This window comes from Zootoca vivipara, chromosome 2 (assembly GCF_965207765.1).
Source record: "Zootoca vivipara chromosome 2, rZooViv2.hap1.1, whole genome shotgun sequence".
In the NCBI taxonomy this organism is placed as follows: Eukaryota; Metazoa; Chordata; class Lepidosauria; order Squamata; family Lacertidae; genus Zootoca; species Zootoca vivipara.
In genome coordinates, this window is record NC_142584.1 from 116603260 (window position 1) to 116623780 (window position 20521).

General features: G+C 50.2%; 1 protein-coding gene across 1 annotated transcript; it reads left to right on the plus strand.

Moving 5' to 3' along the window:
- Positions 1-147: 147 nt before the first annotated feature.
- TAP1 (transporter 1, ATP binding cassette subfamily B member) lies at positions 148-18750 on the plus strand. Its single transcript, XM_088663819.1, has 12 exons — positions 148-1321; positions 1480-2092; positions 3345-3459; positions 3566-3696; positions 7942-8147; positions 9126-9323; positions 9938-10066; positions 11016-11204; positions 11876-12049; positions 13444-13603; positions 15641-15777; positions 16572-18750. Exons 2-12 carry the CDS (start codon positions 1573-1575, stop codon positions 16812-16814), a joined length of 2202 nt encoding a protein of 733 aa, XP_088519945.1. The 5' UTR covers positions 148-1321; positions 1480-1572; the 3' UTR covers positions 16815-18750.
- Positions 18751-20521: the final 1771 nt, after the last annotated feature.

Sequence of the window (20521 nt, forward strand, 5' to 3'; positions counted from 1 at the left end):
ACCGCTCGCGGCCGTCAGAGGGCGCCTCTCCTCGCGTTAAAGTTTAACCTAGGAGGGAGTCCCACTCCGGCTCTGAATGGGGCGCGGTGGGGGGGAGAGATGGTCAAGGCAGCCTTTGCTGCCCCTGGATGGGGAGCTGGGTCTTCAGGCATCCCAAGCCGCTTCCCCAGCGCTCAAATTACTGGCAGTCAGCTCCTCTCCGGAGCGTGCTGGACACTTGATCCTTCCGGAGATCCGCTGCAGACAGAACCTGTTGCCGCTGCCGAGGTTCATATTTCTAAATGAATGAATGAACGAATGCGCCTTAACCCTCTGTCATGGGGAAGAATCGCGAAGGCGAGAGCGGCGCACAGCATGTGCAGAGCGCAAGTCGTTCCTCGCGCAGATCAAGGCTACGGGGCGGGGCAAGTGCGGGAACTCGCACTTGCAAAGGACGCACTGCGCGCTGATGGTGAGAGAAGGCGAGAGAGATCGTTGAGCAACGGGGTTGGACTACAGGACCTCTGTGGTGACCCATCAGTTTCACGATTCACCTGTGCACAGTCGACGTGTCTGCTGCATCCGCGGCGGCGGCGCCCGTATGCCCAGGCGGGTGTGCAAACGCACCTCCCTGAATTTCTGTGGAGAGGAGCACGTGTGGGCGGGCGGGCACGTGTGTTTCTTTTTTTTTTAAATGAAAATAAATCGAAAAGTGGAATATAAATGCACTAGCCAGATGCAGAGTGTGTGTTTTCACCCCTAGGAAACTCCCTCCTACTTTTTCCTGCTGCCTGACAAAATCCAGCTGGTGAAGCTTGCCCATTGCATCTCCGCGCAACTAGTAGGAAAAGCTTCACCGGTTGAATCGCCGCCTGCCCTGCAGACAATTTAACCAGCCAGAGACACAAAACCGTTTGCAACTCCCGCCCCCTCCAACCCTTACTAACGGGCCTTTTTCGTCTCATCCTCTAGTCTAGCCCTTCCCACTTCTGAGAACGAGCAAACTACTTTCGTTTTCCACTTCCCAGAAACGGCCGCGCTTCCTAGAAGATCCGAGGTCGTCGGAGGGGCTTTCCAGAGAAAGAGAGGCGCGGCTGACGAAAGGCTGCAAACCTGTCTCTCCCTCTCCCCTTTTGACTCCAGTTCCACTTTTAGCTCCCAGGATATACAAAACACACCCGAAGCTGCTCCTTTGAAAAACTCTTTTTTTATTCCTTTGCACAAAGAGGCGCGAGGGGGCGTACGGCCGCCAGAGGGCGCGCCGTCCCCCTTCCTTTTAACCTCATTTAGCGACGCCGATTTGCTGCAGAAAGAAACTTTCCGGCTGGATCGAGCCGATCAGGTCCGTCCTCCGTTGGAAACGGAGAACTGGGTGCAGCGGCTGCAGATCTGCTGAGCGGCTGCTGCTTCTTCCTTGGACGCCGTCGTGATGGTTTGCTGCTTTTTTTCCCAGATGAGATCTTTGGCCTGATCCAGATTCTTGATTGATTTCTTTTACAGTGGGGCTTTCCAGAACTGCACTTTGCCGGCCTCTCCTCCGAAGGCAGCTGCTCCTCTCTGTCTCTCTCTAGGATCCTGCCAGCTGCAGAGAAGATGAAGCCCTCCTGGGTGCCCTGGGTCTGGATCCCCCCAGTGATGTTCCTGGACTTCTTCACCCTCCGCCTGGCATGGCATCTGCTGAGGCTGCCCTGGTGGAGCCCCCTGGTGGCGTCCTGGGCCGTCGCCCTGGCACGGTGCCTGCTGCTGACCCTCTCGGCTTGTGCCGCCACCTGCTGTGGGGGACCCGGGGTCTGGGGGACCCTCCGAGACAGCCTCCTGCCTGCAGCACTCCTCCTCAGCTTCCTGGTCCCCTGCTATGCAACCTTGCAGTACCTGTTTCTGTCTGAAGGGGTCGCTCTAGAGCTGGTGCACAGCTGGGCCCGGGCAGATGTATTTGCCCTCAGCTATGTTGTTGTGGGGGCATCGGCCCTGTTGTGGCACCACCTCGCCCCCCACAGGAAGGGGGAGGCGGAGAAGAAATCTTCTGCATCCTTTTGGCGCCTCGTCGCCACCATGAGGCCAGATCTGCTGAGATTCGTAGCCATCGCTGTGCTGCTAGTGGTCTCATCCTTGGGTAAGTGAGTTTCTCTGTAATAATAATAATTTTATTGTTTATACCCCGCCCATCTGGCTGGGTTTCCCCAGCCGCTCTTGAGTGGCTTCCAGCAAAATATAAAAAATAATAAAATGTGAAACATTAAATTTCCCTGAATACGGCTGCCTTCAGATGTTTAAACTTGCCTACAACTTCCGGCTAAGAGGAAGGAAGAAGCAAATAATCCCAGTACAGTGGAGAGAAAATGACAGGAGCATCATTAGAATATTAAGTTCTGAATTAGCCATTTTCACTCTAGAAATGAAAGCTACCATATTGCTTCTTACACTGCTGTCATAAGAGCCCCAATGCTATTTATTAGGAAATGAATAGAAAAGACAATAACTCTCCTACAGAAATAAAAGGTCTGTTCACTCCTCCTTTGGTATCTCCTGTAACTATAGTCAATGCAGACTTGCAACAAAACTAAAGGATCATTCTAAACAGTGCAGTACACACCTAGCTTCATTCTAGCCCCCTCGCCAGCTCCACCTCCGGTGCGGAGTTTTCCCCATAAGAATTACCCTTCTGGGTCCATTTCTCTCTGCATCCTGAGGGTGTCTGTGCAGGGAGGGAGTTGAGAGGTTTCTTTGCCACCAAGAAACCTGACATCATCTTTGTCCAGTCTTTTTCTTTGGGAACGTTATATACTGTATGTTCCTGATTCCCCCCAGCATCTTGTGGCAATGAGTCCCACAGGTTAATTGTAGTCTAGATCATGTGTGGAGAAATGCTGGCAGGCGTTAGTCTGACCTGCTGCCGGCTGGTTTCAATTTCTTGGTTGTTTCCACCCAACACCATCTACTCAGATAGCGGCTGCAGCAGAGACGTTGCTGGGCTGGGCAAGTAGTAGGCCCAGGGGTGGCAACTTGAATAAAATATTGTGGGGACCCAGATAAGCCCCTCCCCACATAATCGATCACATGACACAGTGCCCACACACTGATTGAATGGCAATGCCCATCAGCTTTTTCGGAAATATTTTATTGTGGGGGAACCGAAGCCCCCACGGCCCCTCGGAATTGGTTCCTATGAGCAGGCCGGAATGTACAGAGGGCTTCGGGTTGGCGAAGACTGTGCTGTAGCCCAAGAAAGGAGGCCCCACTTCTCACCCCGAAACCTAAGCCTCCAGCTCCTGTTACCCCCACCTCCACCCCACTCCTACCATTCTGTCCCTGGGTTGCTGGAGTCCTCAGGGTCTCTCCCCCCCCCCCCGCCTTGTGTGCCGTAGGGGAGATGGCGATTCCGTACTACACGGGGCACGTAACGGACTGGATCACCGGTGAGGCCGACCCGTCTGCCTTCAAGAGAGCTCTCTGGATGATGTCCGCCCTCACTATTGGCAGGTATGGAGCAGGTGGAGAAGTTTAAGGAAGGTTTTGGGGGTGGGAGAAAGTAGGGTGTTGGAAGGGCCCACCCTCCCTTTCTCATCTCTCCCTCTCCCTCTCTCAGCGCTCTGGCTGAGTTCCTGTGCGACTATCTCTACAACACCACCATGAACCACTTCCACACTCGCTTCCAGAGCAACGTCTTCAGAGCCGTCCTGCGACAGGAAGTCGGCTTCTTCCACGCTAACAAGACAGGTAAAACCAGGCGGCTAATGTCAGACTCTGCACTGAATGGGACTTGTCTTTAAGTCTAAAGGTAAAGGGACCCCTGACAGTTAGGTCCAGTCGCGAACGACTCTGGGGTTGCAATCTTTGGATTGAAGCTACATAGTTCCATCCATATTTCAGATATCGTGATATATTGATATATTGCGATGTTTAGCTGGTGATATACCCCGACATTGAAATCCGGACATCGCCCAACCCCTAGAGCAAAGTGGAAGTAGAGTTAAATGGGCGATTGAGACTTACGTGAAAGGTGATTTGCAAATTGTAACCAAAATAATAATAATAATTAAAAAAAAACCACTTCCTCTGAAATGTGACAAGTCAATTCGTCTGCATTTTGGAGGCCTTCCCGCGCTCTCTGCCCCCAAATCCTGCCCTGATGGCAGTGCTGGGCTGAAGAATCTAACACACACACCCCCACAGAGGGGAAATTTGATTTTTAAGGGGGGCAATTCGAGAATGTTTAAACCAAGTTAAAGGCCTTTTAGGCTTCCTCCACATGAATAGGAATTCACTTTTTGAATAACAAGAATTATATGTCACGGCGGGGGATTTTAGAGAGGCTTAGGTGGGACACAGCTGAAAAAAATTTGGGAGCAACTGATCTAACCCGACACGGCCAGTCATTAATCCCACACTGATCCTCATTGATTTCCTTGCTCATCCAAACAACACACATTTTCCTCAAAGGCTAAAAAGCAGGAGTGTATTTCAGCTGCTCTGGTTTGTCTGGGAAGTTTTCACATCCCTGCAAAGGCATTGGGGATAGATATTAGAATTAATTCCCACACACACACCTGGTTTTCTTTGCATATATTATACAGTGGTACCTCTAGTTAAGAACTTAATTTGTTCTGGAGGTCCGTTCTTAACCTGAGGTACCACTTTAGCTAATGGGGCCTCCCATGGGCGTACCCAGCGAGGGGCAGGGGGGCAGCTGCCCCCCCAGAACAAAAAAAAATTACTGTATTTTACGGACCATAACCCTCACTTTCCCCCTCTGAAATCTGAAGGGGAAAAGTCACTGCGGGTTATGGAAATCGGGCTGTTTTCGCCCCCTCTGTGGCTGCAGCCAGCGACAGGAACATGGGAGGGGGGAGGAGCAGCCTGAGCTGGGGGCAGACGGGAGCTCCATCCTTCCTTCCTTCCTTCCATCCTTCCTTCCCCCCTCTTTCTTTCTTCCTTTCTCTCTCTCTCTCTCTCTCACTCCTTCTTTCCTTCCTTCCTTCTCTCTCTTCCCTCCCTCCCTCCCTCCCTCCTTCCTTCCCTCTCTCTTCCCCTCTCTTGCCCCCCCCCCAGTTTTGATCCTGGGTATCATGGGTGTAGACAGGGGGGGCAGGAGGGGGCAGCTGCCCCCCCCTAGAAGCAAAAAATATTGTATTTTACAGACCATAACCAATACTTTGCCCCTCCAAAAACTGAAGTGGAAAGGGCTTTGCTTTAGCAAGAGCAGCTCTCCACTTGCTGGGGGCGGGAACACAGCTGTAACAAAAACACATCAAATAAATAAAGCAAAGTGGCTACCAGTACTTAAGCAGTTAAGACAATGGAGCAGAATATCCCTTCAGGCAAGGTCCACCCTATTCACCCTATTGTTATTCAGTGGGAGTTGTTAATGGGCATTCAGGGATCGCATTAACAGTTCTATTGGCGATTTAATGAGGGTGCAGAGGATTCAATTTGACTAAGGTGGCCCTGCAAGGCTAAAAGGAAGTGAATAAGAAGGGGGGGGGCTGTAGCTTTGATAGACACAGTGATGTTTATAAAAAGCATTGGTGTTCCAGTCTGCCCCTCCTCCTGCATCTGTATACTGTAAATCAGGGGTGGCCACCTCCCAAGAGACTCTGATCTACTCACAGAGTTAAAAACTGGGAGTGATCTACCCCCTTTTGGGGGGTTCAGGTCAAAGCTGTTGAGTTTTTTTAAGGAAGGGAAGCCCTGTTTTGGGGGGTTTAGGTCAAACTTGTTGAGCTTCTTTTAGGAGGGAGGGAGGCCCATTTTTGTTTAGGGCTTCAGGTCATAGTTCAGCTTTTTTTAGGGAGGAGGAAAAATTTGGGTGAGCTTTTTTTAGGGGTGCCAGTGATCTAGCAGTGATCTACCACAGACATCCAGTGATCTACTGGTAGATCATAATCTACCTGTTGGACGTGCCTGCTGTAAATCAAGCAGAGAGAAAGCTGCTTACAAGGCTCCTGTACAGGTGTACCGGTATCTTCCTCTTGCTGCAGAGTTCTAGCATCACAGCGTCACCCAGAGGCACCCACAAATGTGAGTTATCCCTCTCTCTATTTCTTCCTTCCTTTCCTCCCTCTTCCATCCTCAATAAAATACTGGGGGGGGGGGCAGATAAGCCCCACATAGAAAGCCCATCAACATGGGGGGGGGAGGACTCTTTAAAATACAGTATTTACCAGTAATTTCTTTTGGGGGGGGGAGGCACCTAGGCCTCTAGGAGTTGGCTGCTATGCCTAGGACAATTCAAGAAAGCAGAATCATGCATATGCTATGGTAATATATCAATAGAATCATGGAATTGTAGTCGGAAGGGACCACAAGGGTCATCTAGTCCAACCCCCTGCAATGCAGGAATTTTTCCCCAATGTGGGGCTTGAACCCACAAAATGGTTGAAATATTATGCTGATATGCAGCAACGCCTCGGAGCCATCGAGACTGCGGCCCTGTCTTGCCTCGCCCTCGCCTGCCCTGCCACCCCCTCTCCCCTGCCCGACCCTCCCATCCTCTTGCTGCAGAGTTCCAGCTTCACAGCATCACCCAGAGGCACCCACAAATATGAGGTATCCCTCTCTCTATTATTCCTTCCTTCCCTCCCTCTTCCATCCTTAATAAAATACTGGGGGGGGGGCAGATAAGCCCCACATAGAAAGCCCATCAAAATGGGGGGGGGTGACTCTTTCAAATACGGTATTTACCAGTAATTGGGGGGGGGGGTGGAGAGGCACCTAGGCCTCTAGGATTTGGCTGCTATGCCTAGGAGTAGGACAATTCAAGAAAGCAGAATGATGCATATGCCATGGTAATATATCAATGGAATCATAGAATTGTAGTCGGAAGGGACCACAAGGGTCATCTAGTCCAACCCCCTGCAATGCAGGATTTTTCCCCCAAGGTGGGGCTTGAACCCACAACATGGTTGAAATATTATGCTGATATGCAGCAACGCCTCGGAGCTGTCGTGACTGCGGCCGTGCCTTCCCTCGCCCTCACCCGCCCTGCCACCCCCTCTCGCCTGCCCGACCCTCCTGTCCTCTTGCTGCAGAGTTCCAGCATCACAGCGTCACCCAGAGGCACCCACAAATATGAGTTATCCCTCTCTCTATTTCTTCCTTCCTTCCCTCCCTCTTCCATTCTTAATAAAATATGGGGGGGGCAGATAAGCCCCACATAGAAAGCCCATCAACATGGGGGGTATGACTCTTTCACATACGGTATTTACTAGTATTTGGGGGGGGGAGGCACCTAGGCCTCTAGGAGTTGGCTGCTATGCCTAGGAGTAGGACAATTCAAGAAAGCAGAATGATGCATATGCTATGGCAATATAGCAATAGAATCATAGAATTGTAGTCGGAAGGGACCACAAGGGTCATCTAGTCCAACCCCCTGCAATGCAGGAATTTTTTTCTAAGGTGGGGCTTGAACCCACAACATGGTTGAAATATTATGCTGATATGCAGCAACGCCTCGGAGCCGTCGTGACTGCGGCCGTGCCTTGCCTTGCCCTCGTCCACCCTGTCACCCCCTCTTGCCTGCCCGACCCTCCCGTCCTCTCCAGCCAAGCAGGGTAGCTGCCGCCGTTGCCAGCCCCAGAAGCACAAGGTGGCCGCTGCCGCCGCTGCCGCCACCACGATGTCGTCAGGCCAGCTGGCCCTGTAGCCCCGCCCACGTTCCCACTTTGTGGCCCCGCCCCTGAATGATCATGGCTTGCCCCCCCCTAGTTTTGATCCTGGCTACGCCCTTGCTGGGTATGCCCCTGGGGCCTCACGCTGCCTCAGCACAATTTCTGTTCTCATCCTGAAGCAAAGTCCTTAACCTGAGGTACTATTTCTGGGTTAGCGGAGTTTGTAACCTGAAGCGTTTGTAACCCGAGGTACCACGGTATTATACAGCTGTTGGGTCCTCTTTGCTTACCTTGAACCTTTCCTCCACTGTCCCACCATCCTTGCCCTCCTTCCCTCCACCCTCCTTCCTTACAGGGGACATCACTTCCCGGGTGACAACTGACACGGACACCATGAGCGAGGCCCTGAGCGGAGACCTCAGCCTGCTGATGTGGTACCTGATGCGAGGGGTCTTCCTCTATGCGATGATGCTGTGGCTGTCGGTGCCCTTGACCCTCTTCGTCACGGTGGCCCTGCCCTTCATCTTGCTGGTGCCAAAGCTCTCTGGGAAATTTCACCAGGTACCCAAATAATGAGAAGGGCCATGGAGGGTCCTGCTGTGAGTCATTCAAACTCGGTACCTGTCTCTTCCAGCTGTTGTTTCCCCCATAACCGGTATTCAGTGGCAGTGGGAAGATAGAAAATTTCCCCTCAAATAATCCTGGGAACTGTAGATTTCGTCGAGGGCGCTGGGAATTGTAGCTCTGTGAGGTGAAAGCTGTACTTCTTTGGGAGAGGTCGTGCGCATTTAAATGTGCTTTCGATGTGGCTCTTCCCTTAAGACTGCCCCTAAAGAAGAGAGAGAGATTCTGCCGGCTAAGATCAACTGAAGGAAATCTGACCTCTGCTAAAGGGGGGTATCTATGCTCCAATTTGCCTGCTTCTTCCCCCTACTGAAACTCACCAGTTTTAGGGGTAATGGCCATCTGTTAATGTTTATGCTGATGTGTTATACATTTGATGTTAGCTGTTCTGAGCCCGGTTTTGGCCAGGGAGGGCGGGGCATAAAGATTGTTGTTGTTGTTGTTATTATTATTATTATCTCTGAATCCACCTGAAATATACTCTGAGTCAAGAGTGAATTTCATGCTCTTTATTTGGTTTGTAGTAGAAGAAGAGAAGAATGGCTCTTTCCCCAAAACGTCTGCTTATATACATTATTTACACAATGGGCCTTGCGTGATTGGCTACTTCAGGGCTGCACCATCAGAGGATTCACTTCTGCCAGCAGCCTGATTGGCTGCTGCTGCAGGCCAATCAGGTTGCTGACTCGCTTCATCCAGGAGCCTGAATGGCTGCTCCTGCAGGCCAATCAGGTTGCAGACTCGCTTCATCCAGGAGCCTGATTGGGTGCTCCTGCAGGCCAATCAGGTTGCTCATTCACTTCCACCTGGAGCTGGATTGGGTGGCTCCTGCAGCCCAATCAGACTGCTGCATTCTGGATCCTATTGTTCTAGGATTCAGCTCAGTACATAACACCACCTTTTCTTCCCTCCCAGAACCTGGCGCTGCAGGTCCAGGAGTCCCTAGCCAAGGCCAACGAAGTGGCCACAGAGACCTTCCAGGCCATCTCCACCGTTCGCAGCTTTGCCAACGAGGATGGCGCCGCTCGGCGATATGATGAGAAGTTGCAGGATACATACAAGCTGAACAAGTGGGAGGCCATGGCCTATGCGGCCTCCATGTGGACTAGCGACGTAAGGGACCCAACTACTCCATTTTTGGTGTGGCAGGGGATGGAGATGGAGGCAGGAATTGGGCTGCAGGGCTCTTGGAGGTTTCCAAAACAACTGGAAAGTGCAACCTTTGGGAAGGCTGAGACTGAGGGAAGGATGTGGGGCCTCCCAGGGTGGGTCATTGCTCAGTGACAGCATCTGCTTCCTTGTTCCAGTTTAAACAGATTTTTAGAACCATGAGGTCCGGCATATTATTTTACCTTTAAGGGAAGGCAATGTGGTCAAGTGGCAGGGCATCTCCTTTGTATGTACAGTAGTACCGTAGGTGAATCCCACATTACCTCTAAGTAGGGCTGGACGAGACCCCTGCCTTGAAACTCTGGGGAGTCGCTGGCGGTCAGTGTAGGCCAGGCATCCCCAAACTGCCGCCCTCCAGAATGTTTTGGCCTACAACTCCCTTGATCCCTAGCTAACAGGACCAGTGGTCGGGGAAGATGGGAATTGTAGTCCAAAACATCTGGAGGGCCGAAGTCTGGGGATGCCTGGTGTAGGCCATACTGAGCTGGGCAGGTGACCGGTTTGACTCTGGATTGCTCAGCTTCAAGCATCCCTGAGGCCCCGTTTTCCCTTTCCAGCTCTCAGGCTTGGCTCTCAAGGTGGGGATTCTCTACTACGGAGGGCGCCTGGTCACTTTGGGAAGCGTCAGCAGCGGAGAACTCGTAACGTTTGTCCTCTACGAAATGGAGTTTTCCACAGCAGTGAAGGTAAGTTTTAATTTTGGGGGCCAGGGACGCACAGCAGGGCTTGGGAAGCGGGTTCAGGAGAGCAAAGACCAACCTAGGGGAGAGGAAAAGGTGCTGAGGTCCCTGGCAACATTTCCAGCTAGGTCTGAGAATCCTCTCCCGCCACAGACCCTGGAGAGCTGCTGCCAATCAGTGCAGACAAGACTGAATTTGAGGGAGCAATGACCTGCCCCCTGGCTCCTCCTCTAATAATAATAATAATAATAATAATAATAATAATAATAATAATAATAATAATAATAATAATTTATTATTTATACCTCGCCCATCTGGCTGGGTTTCCCCAGCTACTCTGGGCGGCTTCCAACAAAGATTAAAATACAATGCTCTGTTAAACATTAAAAGCTCCCCTAAACAGGGCTGCCTTCAGATGTCTTCTAAAAGTCTGGTAGCTGTTTTTCTCTTTGACATCTGGTGGGAGGCTGTTCCACAGGGCGGGTGCCACTACCCAGAAGGCCCTCTGCTTGGTTCCCTGTAACTTGGCTTCTCGCAGTGAGGGAACCGCCAGAAGGCCCTCGGCGCTGGACCTCAGTGTCCGGGCAGAATGATGGGGGTGGAGACGCTACTGCAGGTATACTGGACCAAGGCCGTTTAGGGTTTTAAAGGTCAGCATCAACACTTTGAATTGTGCTCGGAAACGTACTGGGAGCCAATGTAGGTCTTTCAGGACCGGTGTTATGTGGTCTCGGCAGCTGCTCCCAATCACCAGTCTAGCTGCCGCATTCTGGATTAGTTGTAGTTTCTGGGTCACCTTCAAAGGTAGCCCCACGTAGAGCGCATTGCAGTAATCCAAGTGAGAGATAACTAGAGCATGCACCACTCTGGCGAGACAGTCCGCGGGCAGGTAGGGTCTCAGCCTGCGTACCAAAGATATCCTCCATCAGATATTTTCTCCTTCCCCTCTTTGAAGGTCCTCCTCTCTGTTTCTCCACGTGTACAAAAAGCTGTGGGCTCCTCCGAGAAGCTTTTTGAGTACATCGACCGGACACCCCAGATTAGCTCTTCGGGGACGCTAACACCCCAAGATCTGAAGGGGCACGTTTTGATGCGAGACATCTCGTTCTCCTACCCCGACCGGGAAGGACCTCCTGTGCTGAAGGTACTTGGAGGGAAAGGGAAGGAAGAAGACGGGATTGAGGATGGGGGGGGGAAGGTGAAGTGTAGGTGGATTCCCACAAGGCAAGACACAGTGATAACAGCAAGAACCTTTATTGAGCTACATAACTGGGAAATGGCAAAGCAACTGCCCAGAAAGCCTGGGCCACTCCCACTCCCAACGTGATTGGCTGTCTAGACTTCCAAACTGCGAATCACGACTCAAGAGTTCAAGGGCCAATGGGAGAGGCCCAAATCCTGAAATGTTCTGTGATTGGACATCATGTATCAAATCAGAACACAGCAGCTCAGAATCCTTAGTCCAGATTCAAGCTCAGGCAAACACAGACAAATGAATACATAACAGCAGGAAGCAGAGCCTCAGGAAGGGGGCACAAATAGAACTTTGGGCAGACCAGCGGAGACTCTTAGAGAGGGAACCTGAATATAATAAAGCTGGATAGCTCAGTCAGTAAAGCACAAGACTCTCAATCTCAGGGCCGTGGGTTCAAGTCCTGCATCAGGCAAAAGATTTCTGCATTGCAGGGGGTTGAACTTTTGGGACCCCCAAAACCGACATTGATAATGTGCAGTATGTTTGACACCCCACCCCCACCCACACACACTGCCACCGCTTGGCATACCTGAGCCTATTTCATTCTCTCCTGCCCACAGGGAGTGTCCCTAGAGCTGCGCCCTGGCACGGTGACGGCCCTGGTGGGCCCTTCGGGGTCAGGCAAGAGCACCCTTGTGGCTCTGCTGGAGCGGTTCTACGAGCCCCAGAGAGGGCAGGTGACCCTGGATGGCAGAGAGCTGAGCAAATACGACCACCGTTTCCTCCATGAAAAGGTAAGGAGTCACTTTAGAACCACTTTTGAGTTCCATGCGAAGGATGGATTAATTCTGTCATAGTTTAGTCCTGCTGATGCTCAGTCATAGGTCCGTTCCGAGTTGTACATATTTTTTTAAAAGAAGAGTGCAGGAAAAAGTCTTCATGTTGTACGCATTTTGTACACATTTTTAATGCATACATAAGATGCATGCTTCTCAAGGCCTTCCATCTTTGAAACCCACATTTAGTACACGTCTCTTACGGAAAGAATATTTTTGTGCACATAAACTGTCGCAAATGCTTGAGAAGTGCATTGTCCCCAATTTATCCCTAGTTCTGAAGCTTTTCCCCCTATGAATTCTGTAAGCTTGTGATCTAGATTCTTATTGGATAGTTGTATATAGTTTGAAAATTCTTCATGGTTCCCCCCCCCCTTTTAAAAAGTGTGTGATCCAACCAGGACTCACATTCCAATCAGCAAGCAAGTTTAGACGTGTTGGATCATGTGACGAAATGTCCCCCTCTCTATTACTAAAATGCGACACAGGAATCCAGGGGTGAAACCACCCTCCCTCTTCTCCTGCCGCCTTAAAATAAACCCCTTTTTACTTGTGGGTTTCTTAGTAAAGAGTGTCTTCCAGCTTACGTGGCCTGGTATCTTGAGAAACTCTAGGCTGTTTCACGGAATAACCTCTTGCCTACAGTAAAGGGTCTCACTCAGCTTGATTCCCCACTGCAAAAGTTTGCCCTTTCCACTCTGGCAACTTCGTGGCACCCCAGGTTATCCTCCTAAGCCTCCTCAGTGTAACTCTAGGACACAAACTGCCACCTCTACTCCTGAGGTAAATTTTGTCCTCTATTGAGCCACCACTGCTGTGAGTTCTGATACACAGCTGGAACAATAATGAGGATTCTTCTTGGCAACAAAGAGATGAAATTTTATTATCTTAAAAACATAGTTGTGTCTTTAACATTTAATGCGTTTATCAGCTTTGTTTCATTTGTACAATAACTCTGTCCAACATTTAACTTCAAGCTTTCCTAAACCATATCTAAATTCCCACTCTCCTGGCCTCTCAACTCTCTTCACAACACACCACTCCCTCCCCCTCTCCCTAACTGACCAAACTGCTCCTCCCTCCTTTTAAACTGGGAACAGTCCCACCCCCATCAGAATGTTATGTCAGTCAGGCTGGAGGTGGATTAACTCTTTTCCAGCCAGGAAGGAATAAACATTTCAAAACTGTGTCAATCCGTCACAGATCAGCTCTGTGCTCCTCAAGGGGCAAGCCAAATGAACTCCCCTTCCTCCCTAGTCTATGCATGGACCGTTGGGTTCTCCTTGGCAATAACCTGGAATAAAGAAAAGTCTTCCAGATTCTCTTAACAAACTCTTCTGCCCTCCCTGCAGGTGGCGCTGGTGAGCCAAAGCCCGGTGCTCTTTGCCCGGTCCCTGCACAAGAACATTGCTTACGGATTAGGGGAGAAGAGTCGGGAGGAAGTGGCAAGGGTGGCCAGGCGAGTGGGGGCACATCGATTCATTGCCAGGATGAGCTGCGACTATGACACAGGTAGGGACCCCCTCCCCAGACCCTCCCAGTTATCCAAATCCCCGTCTAACCCTGGTAAGGAATCCATGGGAGGAGTTGTGGCTCGGGGACAGAGCAGATGCTCTGTGTGTAGAATGGTTCTGGGTTCACCTAACCAAAAGAATTCAGTAGTAGTAACCAGTTCTGGAATAGACCTCTCCCTGTCTGGACAGGTGTTGCAAGTGTGGGGGTTTAACTTGGCTTGCACCGTAGCAAGAAGATGCTGATGCATCTGCACAAGAACAAGGTAAATAGAGGAACCTCCAAATGTCCTACCTAGACCGTCCTCCTTCCACTGACCTGTGTCAGTGTCTTGTGATAAATTGTGGTGCAATAAAGTTCATCAGTGGATCGTAAATTCTTTGATCCACGCAGCCCTTCTTGAATGGCTGCCCAGGACGCTCCCAGCTCTCACTGCGCAAGACTTCTTCTTGCTCGGACCCAGCAGAGTTATGGCACAGCTGGAAATGGTAGCAGTCGGTGGCTGTGTCTTCAACAAAACAGACTTCACGCCATTGCTTCTAAACTAACTCATCTTTATTATAGAAGCATAAAAGAATCAGTAAACCCAACTGAACTTAACTGCATTGTTGTCAGCATTAATGTCAGTCAGCATTATTGACTGATATTCTTAGGGTTGCTGACCTCACTTCCTGCTTCCCTCTTGAGAGCAGGCGTGCTTTGGCTCTCTCTCCTCTTGAGATGCAATATGGCTTGTTGCATCTCCACCTAGGGTTGCCATATGTCCTATTTTTCCTAGGACATGTCCTCTTTTTTAAAAATGAGAGTGATCCTTGGTTAAAAGTAGAAGTTGGCAAATCTGTCCTCTATTATTATTTTTTTCTCTTCAAAATATGGCGGTCCTGCTAGGAAAGACCCCTAGTTCTATTTGTTTGGCAAATATAGATTTCCTTTAATAGATATTAGCTTTCTTGTTTCCTTAAAAAAACCCCCCACAAAAACAAAACCCTGGAGCTGAGCTGTGTAGCTACAGGAGGACTAGCCGGTTTTTGTTTTTTGCCCTGGGTGAAGCCTCCAGAGGGGCATCATTGAGGCTCCCAGCTTTGTGTGTGTGTGTGTGTGTGTGTGTGCGCGCGCGCAACTGTGTATCAGGGGGTGCCAAACTGGGTCTTTGACCCAGGTGAAATAAAGTCTGGTTTCGCCCCTGCCTTGGAATCTCAGTGGGACGTACCATGAAACGTAGGCTCCTTTGTCAAGGATTCTGTTTCAGTTCAGCTTCTGCCAGCCAAATGCAAACATTTAGGCCCAGGCAACCATGCATTCATTGCTCTGCCCACTTTTTTGCTTCTGGCCCAGCCCATCGCCAGCATGTGGCCCCCAGAAAGTTGAATCATCTGCCCCACAGCCCTGCCAGCCATGGGATGGGGTAGCAATGGATCTGGGCTGGCCCAAAACATTTTGCCACCGGAGACAGACCCCTAAAGGATTCCCCCCTCCCTCCCCACCAGGAAAGAAGGGGCAAGGGGCGATCTACATCGGGAACAAGGCAAGGAGAAAGATCAACATCAGGATCCACTGCCCCGGTGAATCCTGCTACCTGAGGCAGTAGCCTCACTTCGCCTTGTGGGTGGGCCAGCCCTGCATTGAATATTGGTTGCCAAAAGGGATGGGGAAAGTCTTGGGCAGGCTTCCTCAAACTTGGCCCTCCAGATGTGTTTGGCCTACAACTCCCATGATCCCTAGCTAGCAGGACCAGTGGTCAGGGATGATGGGAATTGTAGTCTCAAAACATCTGGAGGGCCGAGTTTGAGGAAGCCTGGTCTTGGGGGTCTGAGCGGTGGGTAGATTTCTTGGTAGTTTGACCTAGAAAGTCTCAGGGAACATAGGAAGATGTCTGATAGTGATTCAGACTATTGGTCTATCTAGCTTAGTAATGTGTACACTGGCTGGCAGCAGCTCTCCAAGGTTTCAGGCAAGAAACTGTCCTAGTTCTCTTGGAAAAGCAAAGGAATTCCTGAAGTGTCTCCCCATGACTGCCATTTCTGTTCCTCCCTGCAGATACTGGAGAAACCGGGGGCCAGATCTCCGGTGGCCAAAGGCAGGGGGTCGCCATTGCCCGGGCTCTGATCCGAGACCCCCGAGTGCTGATCTTGGACGATGCCACGAGCGCCCTTGATATGGAGAGCCAGCAGCAGGTAAGTTAGGCCCATGGAGGGGTAGAAGCCCAGAGGCGCTGGATGCCTCTACTGTGATATTCTAGAAAAGGGGTCCGATACCTACAGAAATAGATGGTCATTGCAGCAATTCCCCCTTTGGCTTTCATGCCTAGGGGCCATGGGGATAGATGGATGTTCCCTCTTCACCCCTTCACTCCTTGTTTCCTGCTTGGCAGGGGGTTGGACTGGATGGCCCTTGTGGTCTCTTCCAACTCTATGATTCTATGATTCTTTGCGGGAAGATTTTGCAGGCTGGGGTGACCATACGCTTAACACCATGCTTGGGGGGGAGGAATAAAAAATCTTTCCCACAGCCTCTTTCATGTTGGGATGATGATGATCAGGAAGACCACAATTTTAATAAGGAATGGGGAAATTTTATAACTTATCTGAAAAGCCATTGTAAACAGTTAAAATTGTTAGTAGGGTTGGAATAGCACTTGTAGTTTAATGGTGAATTTTAGACACAATGGAGAGGTAAAAGATTTTGAGGAAATGATTAACAACAGGACCCACAAAAGGGTGGAGGGGAGTCCAAGAGATTCCTTGGAATCTTGTTTTTATGTTGTAAGTTGTGACTGTAAAATTTTAATTTGAAAAACCAAATAAATAAATTTTATAGAAAAGAAAGAAAAGGAAACGCTGCTTTTCCTGATGTATGGTTCATTTAAGGCACAGGAGCCCTCCAAAAACGAACTCAGGAGGCAACTGGGATAAGGGGCAGGAGTTGGCTACCTCCCTGCCAGCAAACTCCTTTTTTCTTTACTCCGTAGGTGGAGAAGGAGATCTACGAAGGGGAGGCTCGCCACAGGCGCTCTGTCTTGCTCATCTCCCACCGCCTGCGCAGTGTGGAGCGTGCCGACCGCATCCTGGTCATGGAAGATGGGGAGATCCAGGAGGAAGGGACCCACCTGGAACTGATGGGAAAGAAGGGTGTCTACTGGCAGCTGGTGCAGAAGCAGCAGAATGGAGCCGAGGGCAACAACGTTGTTGACGTGGACCACGAGCATCTGTAGTGGGTTCAGAACTGATGGAGGGTTCCTGGCCTAGACCTACGCGGTCGTTGCCCATCATCACTGCCTCCTCTTTTGGCAGGAGGGATGGGGAAATGCCTGGCATGTACCCAATCCACCAGGCTGCAGCTCGTCACCTCAGCTAAGGCCAAAGATCTGAGGAGACAAAACCTTGCTGGGACCAAAGGTCTCTGCTTTGCCTGCAGGAGGTCCCAGGTTCAGTCCTCTGTGAATAGGTAAAAACACTCCCTTGTCTGAAACCATGGAGACCTGCTGCTGCCAGCCAGTGTAGACAGTACTGAGCTCGATGGGCCCAATGCTCTGACTCCCGTACGAGGCAGCTTCCTCTCCTCCTAATTTCTCCATGAAAATAGTAATCATTATTTCAAGGCATCTCCTATATCTGAGAGGGGCAACCCCACAAAATTCCAGCTCTTCAAAACGCACATCTTTACATTTGGAGTTGTTCGTATGTTTTGGGCCACATCTTGTGATCAACTGTGTGGGGGCGAGGCTTGCCTGGCTCCCCCACCCCAAAATATTTTATTTGAGTTGGCACCCCTAGCAGAGGCCGTTGCACATTTTTTAATTGCTATCTTTTCATAAAAGATCGGCACGACGGGGTGCTCGGGAATCACCATTTATAAAGGATGTACCAACTCATACCAGGCAGAGGCCTCGATCCCATAATCCTCCCTTACGTCAACCCAGTGGTGGCCCACCTCTCTTGTCTGCAAGAGGTGTCCTTGCTTGACCTTCTTCTCACCCCACATTTCCCCTCACTATCAGAGCCGTCCCAACAGATTTTGCTGCCTGAGGTCCCTTGCCATGCACAAAAGTCACTTGGGCGGGCAGTCGAGGCCTAACTGTAGCCCTGGCAACTGGGTGGTGCCCTCCATTTTGTTTTGTATGCCATAATAATAATTTATTATTTATACCCCACCCACCTGGCTGGGTCTCCCCAGCCACTCTGGGCGGCTTCCAACAGAAAATAAAACACAATGGAAGATGGGGAATGGAAGATACTGTAAAGGAAAAAAAAACCAGCCGGTTAATCACTTCGTTTTTTTGTGAGCAGCTTTGGAAGGTTGTGAATCTGCAGTGGGTCAGGAATGTGGAGAACCCATTTTCAGGCCCAAGGGCCGCAGTCCCTCATGGGGAGCCTTCCGGGGGCCGCCTGACAGATTGGATGAAGCCACGGAAGCGGCGCTTTCCTTTATATGGTGCAGGCTATTTTTCAATCATACAATACAAAGGTTTTCTATAAAACGGTACACCTCCCCTTTATTCAGGCATTGGTCGCATCTGTGCCGTACGTTTAAAACACTTGTGTGCCACATAAACAGGCCCCGCTTCTCCCAAGGTGTCAGGGTTAAGGGTGTCGAGACCTGGGTCCAAATCCCCACTCGGCCCTGAAGCTCAGCGATGAACTTAGGCCTGGCCTAGCTTACCTCACAGGGTTGTTAGGATAAAATGAGGAGGGGGAGAACCGTGAATGCCACCGTGAGCTCATTGGAGCAAAAGGTGGAATGTAACTGTGATAAATTAGTAGGAACTGTAGTTTAAGAGAGGAAACGCCTCATAGAGGGATAATAGATTAGCTTTTTTGAGGGGGGGGGGAGCCTGGCCCACCAGCTCCTGAGGCAGCTGCCACCCCCTACTTGATGGCAAAACTGGCCACGGGTATCAAACTCCATTCTGTATTTATGCAATAACATGGAGATGGAGAGCTCTATGGGGGCTTCCTAAAAGGCTGTACTCTGAGACGTTATTTTTCCCCCTCAAACAGGGCTAGGCAGATGCTTAAAATGTTGAGGTTTTCGTTTCATTTTCCGGGGGGGGGGGGGAACCATTTGCTTTTGTGTGTTTCTTCTGTGTGTGACCAGAGAAATGTGCTTTGTCTTAGATGTGTGTAAATTAAAATACACTTTTTATGCGGTTTTGGTCTTTCGCTGTTTTTCACTGTAAAGAATAGATCTCATTCCCCGAGGACAATGAAGACACCTTTCTATATGGCTGATGTATATCTTATAAACTATGATCATCCTGTTTTTCTCATCTCTCCCATCCCTGGCCCAGCTAGCTTTCACTACTCTGGTACCCTCAGTTGCAACAACTATAATAGAATCATAGAATCATAGAGTTACCCAGCTCCCTAAGCCGTTCCTCATAAGGCATCGTTTCCAGGCCTTTGAGCATTTTGGTTGCTCTCTTCTGGACACGTTCCAGCTTGTCTGTATCCTTCTTGAACTGTGGTGCCCAGAACTGGACACAGTACTCCAGGTGAGGTCTGACCAGAGCAGAATACAGTGGTACTATTACTTCCCTTGATCTAGATGCTATACTCCTATTGATGCAGCCCAGAATTGCATTGGCTTTTTAAGCTGCTGCATCACACTGCTGACTCATGTCAAGTCTGTGGTCAAGGGCCTGGAAACGATGCCTTATGAGGAACAGCTTAGAGAGCTGGGTATGTTTAGCCTGGAGAAGAGAAGGTTAAGGGGTGATATGATAGCCATGTTCAAATACCGGTATATAAAAGGATGCTATATAGAGGAGGGAGAAAGGTTGTTTTCTGCTGCTCCAGAGAAGCGGACACGGAGCAATGGATTCAAACTACAAGAAAGAAGATTCCACCTAAACATTAGGAAGAACTTCCTGACAGTAAGAGCTGTACGGCAGTGGAATTTGCTACCAAGGAGTGTGGTGGAGTCTCCTTCTTTGGAGGTCTTTAAGCAGAGGCTTGACAGGCATATGTCAAGAATGCTTTGATGGTGTTTCCTGCTCGGCAGGGGGTTGGACTGGATGGCCCTTGTGGTCTCTTCCAACTCTATGATTCTATGATTCTATTCTCACAGACTGTTTGCTTAATGATCTGCTCTAGAATCTTTCCTGGTATTGATGTCAGGCTGACTGGGCGGTAATTGTTTGGGTCCTCTCTTTTCCCGTTTTTGAAAATAGGGACAACATTTGCCCTCCTCCAGTCTGCTGGAACTTCGCCTGTTCTCCAGGAATTCTCAAAGATTATTGCTAGTGGTTCTGAAATCACCTCTGCCAGGTCAGGCCATCAGTTGTAGTCCAGCATCTTCAGGGCACCAGGTGGTTGAAGGTTATCCCACCGCAACAGGTAATTGGAAGGTTGTCAGCAGATGGGGGCAGTTTGAATCCCCTCACCAGGTGACCTCGGGGCAGTTGCTGCCTCTCTGCCTAACCCTACCTCACAGGATGGTAGGGTTAAGCATCACCTGTTGCTACAGAAAGGCAAGAATTTGTGCACATGTAAACCCCGACGCGGGTGGCGCTGTGGGTTAAACCACAGGGCCTAGGGCTTGCCAGTCAGAAGGTTGCCAGTTCGAATCCCCATGACAGGGTGAGCTCCCACTGCTCGGTCCCAGTTCCTGCTAACCTAGCAGTTCGAAAGCACATCAAAGTGCAAGTAGATAAATAGGTACCACTCCAGTGGGAAGGTAAACGGTGTTTCTGTGCGCTGCTCTGGTTCGCCAGAAGCGATTTTGTCATGCTGGCCACATGGCCCGGAAGCTGTACGCCGGCTCCCTCGGCCAGTAAAGCAAGATGAGCGCCACAACTCCAGAGTCGTCCACAACGGGACCTAATCGTCAGGGGCCCCTTTATCTTTACCTTTAAACCCTGAGGGTCATCTAGTCCAGCCCCCTGCAATGCAGGAATCTCAACGAAAGCACCCATGACAG

Bases quoted from the DNA above. Each gene is read 5' to 3' on its own strand.
- TAP1 (XM_088663819.1), top strand. From the start codon at position 1,573: ATGAAGCCCTCCTGGGTGCCCTGGGTCTGGATCCCCCCAGTGATGTTC. The intron at 3,460-3,565 runs GTATGGAGCAGG...TCCCTCTCTCAG, and splicing joins TCCGCCCTCACTATTGGCAG to CGCTCTGGCTGAGTTCCTGT. The intron at 12,050-13,443 runs GTAAGGAGTCAC...CCCTCCCTGCAG, and splicing joins ACCGTTTCCTCCATGAAAAG to GTGGCGCTGGTGAGCCAAAG.